The sequence below is a fragment of the Anomaloglossus baeobatrachus genome, chromosome 9 (assembly GCF_048569485.1).
Source record: "Anomaloglossus baeobatrachus isolate aAnoBae1 chromosome 9, aAnoBae1.hap1, whole genome shotgun sequence".
Lineage (NCBI taxonomy): Eukaryota > Metazoa > Chordata > Amphibia > Anura > Aromobatidae > Anomaloglossus > Anomaloglossus baeobatrachus.
In genome coordinates, this window is record NC_134361.1 from 202,864,979 (window position 1) to 202,878,497 (window position 13,519).

Below are 13,519 nucleotides of genomic sequence, written 5' to 3' on the forward strand. Positions count from 1 at the left end.
CTAGTGCTGGGCCCTTGTGTCCCTCACCACCCTAGATAGGTTCCACACCTATGCGCCGAGCAGGATACCTGATCCTAGGTATCCATACTGCTGGTCCCTGGGATTCCTCACCACCCTAGATGGGTTCCTAACCTATGCGCCAAGCAGGATACCTGATCCTAGGTATTCCTAGTTCTGGTCCCTGGGGTCCCTCATCACCCTAGATAGGTTTCTCACTTATATTATTTCACAGTGTACAGAAACCCTAAACATTTTCAGATGGAATGAAAGATGAGACCTAACCCTAACATTACCAATAGTTGGCCCTCTGGCAGGGGCATACCTTCGGGTGATGACCGGGCATGGAGTAAGGGTATCACTGGGACACCTAAGATGTCTTGCATTGGCAGAGCCATTCAGTCACAAGCCTAGGACAAGACACAAAATGTTTGCCCCAAGGAAAACTTCTCTACCTCCCGGTAGCCGAGCGTCGGTGGGTATGTTACACCTGATGATTGGGCATAGGTCGTGGTCATCGAACCTTCAAGACCAGACATCACTGACCCCCCCCAACGTAACCTACCGTGTTGGGATCGAAAAATATTATGTGGACTTAAAAAAGTTGGCTAAATTCAGGATCCACGGGGCCACGGCCACACAGGTACACCGTTCCATAGTCACAGTTGGAGTAGACCTTGACGGTGCTCGCACAATTCCCGCTCCGGTTACTTGGTGTAGAGTGTCATATATAGCATAATAGATGTTTTATATGCTTTACAGAAATGACAGTTCCTGATGGCTCCCGCGCCTTATGGGCAGCAATCTGTTAACGCCACTGATCCTTACACCCGGCTGAGGTCCAGATTTCACCCTCTCAGCAGATGGGGTAAAAATTAACCAAACTATTATTTTCTCTTCCTTTCGCCATTAAACACTAGGTATAAGTTAGAGTCCACACTTCTAGGTTTTTAGGATTTTTTTTAGTTTTTGTTTTTTTTTATGGAGGTCTATGTGGTGCCCATTATTCTGTATGGAGGACTATATGGGGCCATTATTCTGTATGGAGGGCTATGTGGGGCCCACTATTCTGTATGGAGGACTATGTGGGGCCCATTATTCTGTATGGAGGACTGTGGGGCCCATTATTCTGTATGGAGGGCTATGTGGGGCCCATTATTCTTTATGGAGGGCTATGTGGGGCCCATTATTCTTTATGGAGGGCTATGTGGGGCCCATTATTCTTTATGGAGGGCTATGTGGGGCCCATTATTCTGTATGGAGGGCTATGTGGCGCCCATTATTCTGTATGGAGGACTATGTGGGGCCCATTATTCTGTATGGAGGGCTATGTGGGGCCCATTATTCTGTATGGAGGACTATGTGGGGCCCATTATTCTGTATGGAGGGCTATGTGGGGCCATTATTCTGTATGGAAGGCTATGTGGCGCCCATTATTCTGTATGGAGGGCTATGTGGGGCCCATTATTCTGTATGGAGGGCTATGTGGGGCCCATTATTCTGTATGGAGGACTATGTGGGACCCATTATTCTGTATGGAGGGCTATGTGGGGTTCATTATTCTGTATGGAGGACTGTGGGGTTCATTATTCTGTATGAAGGGCTATGTGGGGCCCATTATTCTGTATGGAGGGCTATGTGGGGCCCATTGTTCTGTATGGAGGGCTATGTGGGGCCCATTGTTCTGTATGGAGGGCTATGTGGGGCCCATTATTCTGTATGGAGGGCTATGTGGGGCCCATTATTCTGTATGGAGGGCTATGTGGGCCCCATTATTCTGTATGGAGGGCTATGTGGGGCCCATTATTCTGTATGGAGGACTATGTGGGGTCCATTATTCTGTATGGAGGGCTATGTGGGGCCCATTATACTGTATGGAGGGCTATGTGGGGCCCATTATTCTTTATGGAGGGCTATGTGGGGCCCATTATTCTTTATGGAGGGCTATGTGGGGCCCATTATTCTTTATGGAGGGCTATGTGGGGCCCATTATTCTTTATGGAGGGCTATGTGGAGCCTATTATTCTGTATGGAGGGTTTTATGGGGCCCATTATTCTGTATGGAGGACTGTGGGGTCCATTTTTCTGTATGGAGGGCTAGGTGGGGCCCATTATTCTGTATGTAGGGCTATGTGGGGCCATTATTCTGTATGGAGGACTGTGGGGTTCATTATTCTGTATGGAGGGCTATGTGGGGCCCATTATTCTGTATGGAGAACTGTGGGGTTCATTTCTGTATGGAGGGCTATGTGGGGCCCATTATTCTGTATGGAGGACTATGTGGGGCCCATTATTCTGTATGGGGGACTATGTGGGGCCCATTATTCTGTATGGAGGATTATGTGGGGCATATTATTCTGTATGGAGGACTATGTGGGGCCCATTATTCTGTATGGAGGGCTATGTGGGGCCCATTATTCTGTATGGAGGGCTATGTGGGGTCCATTATTCTGTATGGAGGGCTATGTGGAGCCCATTATTCTGTATGGAGGACTATGTGGCCCCCATTATTCTGTATGGAGGGCTATGTGGGGCCCATTATTCTGTATGGAGGGCTATGTGGGGCCATTATTCTGTATGGAGGGCTATGTGGGGTCCATTATTCTGTATGGAGGACTATGTGGGGCCCATTATTCTGTATGGAGGACTGTGGGGGCCATTATTCTGTATGGAGGGCTATGTGGGGCCCATTATTCTATTTGGAGGACTATGTGGGCATGTGGCTTTGTCCAAGTTTTTAATTTTTGCCCTTTGTGTGTTTGAGTGACATCTTTCTTCGTGGCGCAATTTGCCGAGAGCTTTCTCAGGTCTCAGTATGAAGAGACAAGTCAGGTTGGGTCAAGGTTACATGGCAGTTGTACAGTGACAATGCTATAAGACTGCGCTGAATGGAGTTATCCGATGGTGCTCCAGTGTAATAGCTGCTAAATGTTGCATTTGCATCTTTTACTTGGCAAAATACCATCCTGCAAATTCCGCACACTTACAAAAATCAATGTGTAACCTGTTTGCCATTGACATGTAGTAGAACGAGTCAATAAAAATGTCATTCGGCTCAAGTTGCATATATTGTTCTTTACTTTGGGCCATGCTCTGACATTATTTTCATTTTTTGATTGTAGTTTGGTAGAATACCCCAAACTGGGCGGCACGGTGGCTTAGTGGTTAGCACTGCAGTCTTGTGGTGGCTCAGTGGTTAGCACTGCAGTCTTTTGGTGGCTCAGTGGTTAGCACTGCAGTCTTGTGATGGCTCATTGGTTAGCACTGCTGTCTTGTGGTGGCTCAGTGGTTAGCAGTGCAGTCTTGTTGTGTCTCACTGGTTAGCACTGTAGCCTTGCAGTGCTGGGGTCCTGGCTTCAAATCCCACTAAGGACACCATCTGCAAGGAGTTTGTATGTTCTCCCCGTGTTTGCGTGGGTTTTCTCCGGGTTCTCCAGTTTCCTCCCACACTCCAAAAACATACAGATAGGGAATTTTAATGTGAGCCCCAATGGGGACAGTGTTCCTGATTGTATGTAAAGCGCTGCAGGATATGTTAGCGCTATATAAAAATAAAGATTTTTTTTTTTACTGTGTAAAGTAGCAAATAGTATACTTTATAGTAGTTTATTACTGTATATTAGGAGTATAACGAGATTATTGAGCCGGTTATCCAGCATAGTGTACAGAGCGAGAGTGACCGCAGTTATTTCACTGTGTGTTCATTGTAATCCTTTTACTTCATGTCTTATAGTACATTACGCAAGATATTTGTCACTAGTACATTCACATTGACTCTTCATTTTGTGGTCGTGGTTTCATTAGAAAAACAATTTAACTTAAAAGCAATTATGACTTCCCACCTTGCATAAATGTGCTGCCCTTGCCCCGGTCCCTCCGCCCGTGGGCCGGTCCCTCCGCCCGTGGGCCGGTCCCTCCGCCCGTGGGCCGGTCCCTCCGCCCGTGGGCCGGTCCCTCCGCCCGTGGGCCGGTCCCTCCGCCCGTGGGCCGGTCCCTCCGCCCGTGGGCCGGTCCCTCCGCCCGTGGGCCGGTCCCTCCGCCCGTGGGCCGGTCCCTCCGCCCGTGGGCCGGTCCCTCCGCCCGTGGGCCGGTCCCTCCGCCCGTGGGCCGGTCCCTCCGCCCGTGGGCCGGTCCCTCCGCCCGTGGCCCGGTCCCTCCGCCCGTGGCCCGGTCCCTCCGCCCTTGCCCCGGTCCCTCTGCCCTTGCCCTTGCCCCTGGCCCGGTCCCTCTGCCCTTGCCCTTGCCCCTGGCCCGGTCCCTCTGCCCTTGCCCTTGCCCCTGGCCCGGTCCCTCTGCCCTTGCCCTTGCCCCTGGCCCGGTCCCTCTGCCCTTGCCCTTGCCCCTGGCCCGGTCCCTCTGCCCTTGCCCTTGCCCCTGGCCCGGTCCCTCTGCCCTTGCCCTTGCCCCTGGCCCGGTCCCTCTGCCCTTGCCCTTGCCCCTGGCCCGGTCCCTCTGCCCTTGCCCTTGCCCCTGGCCCGGTCCCTCTGCCCTTGCCCTTGCCCCTGGCCCGGTCCCTCTGCCCTTGCCCTTGCCCCTGGCCCGGTCCCTCTGCCCTTGCCCTTGCCCCTGGCCCGGTCCCTCTGCCCTTGCCCTTGCCCCTGGCCCGGGCCCTCTGCCCTTGCCCCTGGCCCGGGCCCTCTGCCCTTGCCCTTGCCCCTGGCCCGGGCCCTCTGCCCTTGCCCCTGGCCCGGGCCCTCTGCCCTTGCACTTGCCCCTGGCCCGGTCCCTCCGCCCTTGCCTCTGGCCCGGTCCTTCCACCATATCCTGTGTTAGCCCATTGCTTGTTTTTATTGCTTCCACCAAAATGGTGGTGCAAAAGAAGACAACCTCTATGGCACAAAATTTGGCGTCACTACCCGGCCCCTTCTCTTGTGGTAGCGATGCCATGACTGTAACTAGGGCTTATTTTAGAGTAGGGCTTATATTTCAAGCATTCTCCAAAAATAATGTAAAATCATGATAGGGCTTATTTTGGGGGAAAGGGGGGTGTATGTGTCAGTGATTTGGTACTCATGCAATAAAAAAAATTGTTTTGTGATGTGTTTTGTTTTGTTACAATGGCATCTTATGTGGTATTTTTTTTCCTTTTTCACCAATAGCCCAGCTTGTATGGAAATTTGTTCTCCATTTTGTATTTTTTTTGGGGACCTGAAACCAAGACTGTAACCTGAGGGAAACCAAAGTTTTCATATCTATGAAAGATTAGGCCTTTGCTCTGGCCATGTTGCCTACGGCGACCAATCAGAGTTCGGCTTTCATTTTCTAACCTGCTCTGAAAAAATGAAAGCTGTGCTGTGATTGGTTGCTATGGGAAACAGGGCCCTGTTATAGAAATGAGGCCTACTTTTTCCTATATAATGGAGGGATTTATACTATAGTTTCGTTATGTGATAATAATTTGCTCACTGCAGAAACCTCATAATCCATTTTTTAAAGGACTGCTGACTGTTTATTTTCAGAAAAAAGGAGGATAAGCAGTGACCATTGCATTCAACGAGAGCCGCCATAGTTGTATGCAGGACACCTGCTGATAATACGCCACATGATCTGCCTGTATTATAGGATTGTGAGGATCGCCAGCTATGCTCGGTATTCACATGACGATGTCAGCGGTGACACATATCGTACGTGTAGTTCGTCCAGGTTACCTCGATCAATGCCCGGCCTTTCTGTTTGTGTTTTACAAGTTGTTCATGAAAACAGCACAAACCTGTTCCTTTACTGAAGATTAGCGAGGAATGTCACTGGGCTGTAATATCCAACAGATAAGATCCACCTAGTCTGGATATGGCGGTATTACCTGCTCCGACACTTATAGTACTGATAGGGTCCGATCCATGTAAAGTGGATCTTCCACATAACAAGTGGAGCCATGCTGCATTGACCCACATGGAAAACTCTTCCATTCATGACTCAAAACGTAGAGCAGCCCTTACTTTGAAGAACCATTATTATCCATACATTGGATGGAAGACCCCTATATTACCACCCCTGTGGTCTTTTCCCTTCCATGCCATGGGTTAAAAAACCAAGGAACCAATTAGTGACCCCTTAATGGTAATCAAAGGGGTTCCATGAGCTAAAACCCCCAAAATTGCCATGTTCCTTTTGGCTTTTAGTTCAGACTTCCAAATTCACCGACGCAAATTTTTAAGGATTTATTCACATATAACAGGATTTTTTTTGTTGTGGATTTTTCAGCAGATTTTCCCTATATAGTACAAAGGATAAAATCTGTAGCGAAAAGCTTAAAATCTACAATGTCAGTCATTTTCCACATGGAAATGCTTCCACCATTTGTGTGAATAGCCTGACATATGACGATGTTGGGTGTCAATGTATGGTACGGGCTCAGACTCAAAGATCAATCTGCACACGGCTGTTTTATACAGCCGGCATCCTCCTTTAACAGCGGTGGAGGTCAGAAGGATTTAAAGTGGATGATCCTGGGGTGCACTGTATTCTGGGTCTATTGGTTTTCCTCCCACGTTGGGTTGTTATGTAAACCGGGCGTGTAACAAAGACCACCTCATACCGTCCACCTCAGTACTGCAGTATATAGACGATGCAATCAAATGATTGCAGGCACATGTACTGTCTATCTATCTATATACTGTATGTGTATTCTCTTGATGAGCTTCAAGAGGTAGTCACCGGAAATGGTCTTCACTTCACAGGTGCGCCCTGTCAGGTTTAATAAGTGGGATTTCTTGCCTTATAAATGGGGTTGGGACCATCAGTTGTGTTGTGCAGAAGTCTGGTGGATACACAGCTGATAGTCCTACTGAACAGACTGTTAGAATTTGTATTATGGCAAGAAAAAAGCAGCAAAGTAAAGAAAAACGAGTGGCCATCATTACTTTAAGAAATGAAGGAAGGTCATTCAGTCCGAAAAATTGGGAAAACTTTGAAAGTGTCCCCAAGTGCAGTGGCAAAAACCATCTCAAACACTGCAAAGAAATTGGCTCACATGAGCATTGCCCCAGGAAAGGAAGACGAAGAGTCACCTCTGCTGCGGAGGATAAGTTTATCCGAGTCACCAGCCTTAGAAATCGCAGGTTAACAGCAGCTCAGATTAGAGACCAGGTCAATGCCACACAGAGTTCTAGCAGCAGACACATCTCTAGAACAACTGTTAAGCGGAGACTTTGTGTAGCAGCCTTTATGGTAAAATAGCTGCTAGGAAACCACTGCTAAGGACAGGCAACAAGCAGAGGAGACTTGTTTGGGCTACAGAACACAAGGAATGGACATTAGACCAGTGGAAATCTGTGCTTTGGTCTGATGAGTCCAAATGTGAGATCTTTGGATCCAACCACCGTGTCTTTGTAGAAAAGGTGAACGGATGGACTCTACATGCCTGGTTCCCACCGTGAAGCATGGAGGAGGAGGTGTGATGGTGTGGGGGTGCTTTGCTAGTCACACTGATGGGGATTTTTTCAAAATAAGTCATACTGAACCAGCATGGCTACCACAGCATCTTGTAGCAGCGTGCTATTCCATCCGGTTTGCGTTTAGCTGGACCATCATTTATATTTCAACAGGACAATGACCCCAAACACCCCTCCAGGCTGTGTAAGGGCTATTTGACTAAGAAGGAGAGTGATGGGGTGCTACGCCAGATGACCTGGCCTCCACAGTCACCAGACCTGAACCCAATCGAGATGGTTTGGAGTGAGCTGGACCGCAGAGTGAAGGCAAAAGGGCCAACAAGTGCTAAGCATCTCTGGGAACTCCTTCAAGACTGTTGGAAAACCATTTCCGGTGACTACCTCTTGAAGCTCATCAAGAGAATGCCAAGAGTGTGCAAAGCAGTAATCAAATTAAAAGGTGGCTACTTTGAAGAATCTAGAATATAAGACATATTTCCAGTTGTTTCACACTTTTTTGTTAAGTATTTCATTCCACATGTGTTAATTCATAGTATATTTGAATCACAGCATTTATAGATGCCTGAAAATGTACAAAATACAGCAAAGAAAAAAATAAAAATCACCAAAATTGACATTTTCTACTTGACGTGCTTTAAAACAAATGCAACAAAAAACAATCAAATCAAAATGTCATACATCCCAAATCGGTATCAATAAAAAAAATCTGCTTGCCATGCTTAAAGGTAAGACCTTGCGGACGTCATAGATATAAAAAACAATTGAAATCCATATCTTATTTTTCTGGGGTTTTTTTTTTTTTACCACTTTAAACAAAAAAAAAATGTTTAGTATCGATGCAATCATACTATTCTGAAGAATCATGTTGTCAGGTCACTGAATGCATGACCTTGCATTTTTAATTTTTTATTTTTTTATTTTTTTTTTGCGATTTCACCGCAATTGGAATTTTGTTTTTCAGCACATTATTTGGTAACATGGTCAAAAAAATAAACAATAGAATATAAAAAAAATTATATTTATATATTTATTATTTTTAAATTTATGTATGTATATATATTTTATTTTAGCACATTACTTGGTCACATGGTCAAAAAAATAATTAAATTTAGAAATAAAAAGATAATTTTAAACAATTATATATATTTTTTGTATTTTATTTTTTAGCACATTAATTGGTAATCTGGTCAAAAAAATAAAACAAATAAAATAATTTAAAAAGAATGATATAATTAAAAAAAAAAGTAATATATGATATTATTTTAAAAAAAAATATATTTTTTTAGCACAGTGTTTGGTAACCTGGTCAAAAAAATAAAATCTAGAAATAAAATACTATTATATTTTTTTTTTTAGCACAGTATTTGGTAACATGGTAAAAATAGATAAAAAAATAAATATATACAGTACAGACCAAAAGTTTGGACACACCTTGTCATTCAATGAGTTTCCTTTATTTTCATGACTCTGAAAATTGTAGATTCACATTGAAGGCATCAAAACATTGAATTAAAACATGTGGAATGAAATACTTAACAAAAAAGTGTGAAACAACTGAAAATATGTCTTATATTCTAGGTTCTTCAAAGTAGCCATCTTTTAATTTGATTACTGCTTTGCACGCTCTTGGCATTCTCTTGATGAGCTTCAAGAGGTAGTCACCGGAAATGGTCTTCCAACAGTCTTGAAGGAGTTCCCAGAGATGCTTAGCACTTGTTGGCCCTTTTACCTTCACTCTGTGGTTCAGCTCACCCCAAACCATCTCGATTGGGTTCAGGTCTGGTGACTGTGGAGGCCAGGTCATCTGGCGTAGCACCCATCACTCTCCTTCTTAGTCAAATAGCCCTTACACAGCTTGGAGGTGTATTTGGGGTCATTGTCCTGTTGAAAAATAAATGATGGTCCAACTAAACGTAAACCGGATGGAATAGCACGCCGCTGCAAGATGCTGTGGTAGCCATGCTGGTTCTGTATGCCTTCAATTTTGAATAAATCCCCAACAGTGTCACCAGCAAAGCCTCCCCACACCATCACACCTCCTCCACCATGCTTCACGGTGGGAACCAGCCATGTAGAGTCCATCCGTTCACCTTTTCTACAAAGACACGGTGGTTGGATCTAAAGATCTCAAAGTTGGACTCATCAGAGCAAAGCACAGATTTCCACTGTTCTAAAGTCCATTCCTTGTGTTCTTTAGCCCAAACAAGTCTCTTCTGCTTGTTGCCTGCCCTTAGCAGTGGCTTCCTAGCAGCTATTTTACCATGAAGGCTGCTGCACAAAGCCTCCTCTTAACAGTTGTTCTAGAGATGAGAAGGTGTGTCTAAACTTTTGGTCTGTAGTGTGTGTGTGTGTGTGCGTGTGTGTGTGTGTGTGTGTGTGTGTGTGTGTGTAATATATATATATATATATATATATATATATATATATATATATATATATATATATATATATATATATTTATATTAGATTTTTTTTTTATTTATTTTTACCATGTTACCAAATAATGTGCTAAAAAAATATAGTATTTTATTTCTAGATTTTATTTTTTTGACCAGGTTACCAAATACTGTGCTAAAAAAATATATTATTTTAAAATTTTATATATATATATATATATATATATATATATATATATATATATATATATATATTTATATATTTAATAAAAATATATAATAAAATATAGAAAATGATTAAAAAACAATTCTGGCTCATGGAAGAAGGCAAATAAAAAACCTCTCAATCTTTTTTGCATCTAATGCACTGTGGCTTATCCATCCACAAATCCACACACACAACCTGCAGCGTTTCTGCCCTGTGTAAGCGAGACCTACAAGCTCGGCTCTGCTGCATCTACTGTTACGTTTCAGATTGCCGTAATCTTTATTTACTCGGTGTCTCATCTATGAAGTATTCCTGGCATCTTATATTTGTTTGGTTTATGGCCGTAAGATGGGGTTAAGTAACTGAGTCCCTGGCTGCGTTACCTGGAAGTGACCTGTGGGATTTGTGATGTGCGCCTATTGTCAATGATTGTGAAGAATACAGCTTAATTATAGGTGCTGGGAAGGGTAAGGGTTGGCCATAGGAGGAGCAGAGCTAGGTGTTGCCTGCAGCTCCATAGTGATGGGTTTTTGGATTTCCGTCACAAACAGCCTGCGGATTAAACCCCTGCAGAGCATTTCTGAGGTTTTTCCTTTTCCGCCCCCCTCCGCCGCTCCGGATCGTGATCTTGGGGAAGTTGATGGATGCAGCCTGACATCCTCTCCGCACTTTGCAAGAAAATGAGGAAGAAAAGAGGAGGAAAGCCGCCTCGTCTCCCTGCACGAGCCGCACTTTATATGTGAGTGCAGAACATGTTAATATGACAGCCCCTGTCATGTGCATTACCTGTGACGGGCGGCGTTCTCTGCCTGTTTACAGGATGTGAAGGTCGGATTCTTCGCAGCTACACCTTTGTCTTGTAAGGTGAACACCTGCGATCTTCTTGTTTTCACAGTAAACGGAGCATTTAACCTCCTGCGTAGTCATTTGTGGCGGCTTCTGATATTCCGAGAAGTTGTGTAGGACTGTGCCGCCGATACCTGGGCAGTAGGTGGTCTTCCCGTCACGTTTCGGATATTCGGTACTCTTTGTGATGTCAGATTTTTGGTAAAAATTAAAGGTTAGGGGGCGCTATGTCTGACAACGGCAGCTGTGACCATCACTATTCATTAGGTGACCCCAATGGGGGATTTCAGTCTTGGAGACCTCTGCGATTGGCATTGGTGGATTGGGATATGTTGTGATCCTACGTGATCACTACAGTCTGTGTACGATATGTTTATGGCTATAGGAACGTGATTACAAGGCCGGGTAGGAATCTGCCGAGAGAGAGGCAAAGGTCATCTGATAATCAGAAAGTATTATTGTGTGTGTCTGTGTGTGAAATACGTGGATTTTATGGTCATGTACCTTGTTCAACCTCCTCCTTTTGAATGTTCTTATGGGTAACTATATACTTGCATGTTCAATATTTAATATATATTTTGCGCGCTGTATGCTTGCTGCATAGCAAATTTATATGCTGAGTATTTGCTGCTTTGTTTCTGTTGCTGCCTGTTTTCTGTTGCTGCCCCTTCTGAATGTATGTTGCGCCTCCATTGCTGGCTGACTGAAGGGAAAAGCTGATGGCAGAGGTCTTCTCACTAATCAAAAGTATTTGCCCTCTCTGGCTGTTTAAGCTTCTTCTGTGCTTGACTCTTTGTATTTGTGCTCCCCCTTTCAGCCTGTACCCTTTGACTGACAGCGTGTGCCCTCTCATGCTGTATGTCATGCCCTTGTCAGTCTGTAACCTCCGACTGACAGCATAAGCCCTCTCTGATTGTATATGTGGTGCCCTGTTCAGTCTGTACCCTGTGAGTGAAACCTTCGACTGACAGCGTGTGCCCTCTCTGGCTGTATATATAGTGCCCTTGTGAGCCTGTACCCTCTGACAGCTTGTGTTCTCTTTTACTGTGTAGGTGCTGCTGCTTTTCCCCTGTACTTTCTGACTGAAAGCATGTGCCCTTTCTGGCTGTATATGGTCTCTTCCTGTCAGCCTGTACTCTGTGACTGACTGTGCCCTGTCTGGCTGTATATGTGCTGCCAGTGTCGGCCTGTTCTTTTTGGTTGTATGTATATTACCCCTGTCAACCTGTCCCTTCTGACTGACCTCTTCTGTCTTTTATGGCTTTATATTCACTGTCGGTGCCCTCTGACATTGTGTGACCTCCTTGGCTGTATATGTGATCTCCCTGTTAGCTTGTACTCTGACTGACATCTTCTGTCTTTTCTTGCTTTGTATTTACAGTCTGTGCCCTCTGACTGTATATGTGCTCTCCCTGTCAGCCTGTGCCCTGCCTCTGTCGACCTGTGACTGACATTGTGTGCCCTCTCTGGCTGTATGTGCTCGCTCTGTCAGCCTGTACCCTGCCTCTGTCGACCTGTGACTCTGACAATGTGTGCCCTTTCTGGCTGTATGTGCTCTCCCTGTCAGCCTTTACCCTGCCTCTGTCGACCTGTGACTCTGACATTGTGTGCCCTCTCTGGCTGTATGTGCTCTCCCTGTCAGCCTGTACCCTGCCTCTGTCGACCTGTGACTGACAATGTGTGCCCTTTCTGGCTGTATGTGCTCGCTCTGTCAGCCTGTACCCTGCCTCTGTCGACGTGTGACAGACATTGTGTGCCCTCTCTGGCGGTATGTGCTCGCTCTGTCAGCCTGTACCCTGCCTCTGTCGACCTGTGACTCTGACAATGTGTGCCCTCTCTGACTGTATGTGCTCTCCCTGTCAGCCATTACCCTGCCTCTGTCAACCTGTGACTCTGACAATGTGTGCCCTCTCTGGCTGTATGTGCTCTCCCTGTCAGCCTGTACCCTGCCTCTGTCGACCTGTGCCTCTGACTGACCGTGTGTGCCCTCTCCGGCTGTGAGTTCCCCCCCTGTCACCCTGTGCCCTCTGACAGTGTATGACCTCTCTGACTGTACTTTTTGCTGTTATGTACCATCGCTGGCCTCTCCCTTCTGCTTTGTCCCCCTCTGAGTGACTGTATATTGTCATTCCTCTGTGTGTATACCCCTTCTCCTGGCAGATTGTTCCCCGCTTATGCTCATACACTTCCAGTATGCGCTCACCCTTTGTGACATAATTTTTGCCTTTTATCCCCAGCATATTGTTCTGGCTTTTGTCTGTCTGCTTTCTGGCCGCCTGTACGTTTCACCCCCCTACCTTCTCGATCTTTATTTCTGTTGCTTTGGCCGGCATGTCCTTGACCCGTATGGCCCTTCTTGAACAGTACGCAACCAACCTAATATTCCCCAATGTGTAACTTTCGCTCCGACTTTTTGCACATTGTGATTGCCTCTTTTTTTTTTTTTTTATTTTTCACCCGTAGCTTTTATTTTTCCCTTTTATTACCATTGTCTATCTCTTCAGCGTTGAAGGTGGCGACTCTCTTGGCAGCGAATCTGGAACAATTGTTGACAGTCCAGGCCAGCAGCCACCGTACCGTGGAGAGGTGAAAAGCGATCACTACGACTTGCCGTCACCCACCCGTCACCTGTCTCACCCAGGGCTCCAGTGGAGTCAGCGGGCCAGACTACAGCCGGCCAG

At 45.8% G+C, this 13,519-nt stretch overlaps 1 protein-coding gene across 6 annotated transcripts in view; it reads left to right on the top strand.

Annotated features, from left to right (window-relative positions):
• IQSEC2 (IQ motif and Sec7 domain ArfGEF 2) overlaps positions 1-13,519 on the top strand; it is a 210,267-nt gene that overhangs the window by 148,307 nt on the left and 48,441 nt on the right. For all 6 annotated transcript variants that reach the window (XM_075324275.1, XM_075324270.1, XM_075324274.1 and 3 more), the window contains one exon: positions 13,343-13,519. This exon is cut by the window's right edge and continues 94 nt beyond it. In XM_075324275.1, coding sequence (XP_075180390.1) covers positions 13,343-13,519 — 177 coding nt within the window. The remainder of the gene's footprint in view (positions 1-13,342) is intronic.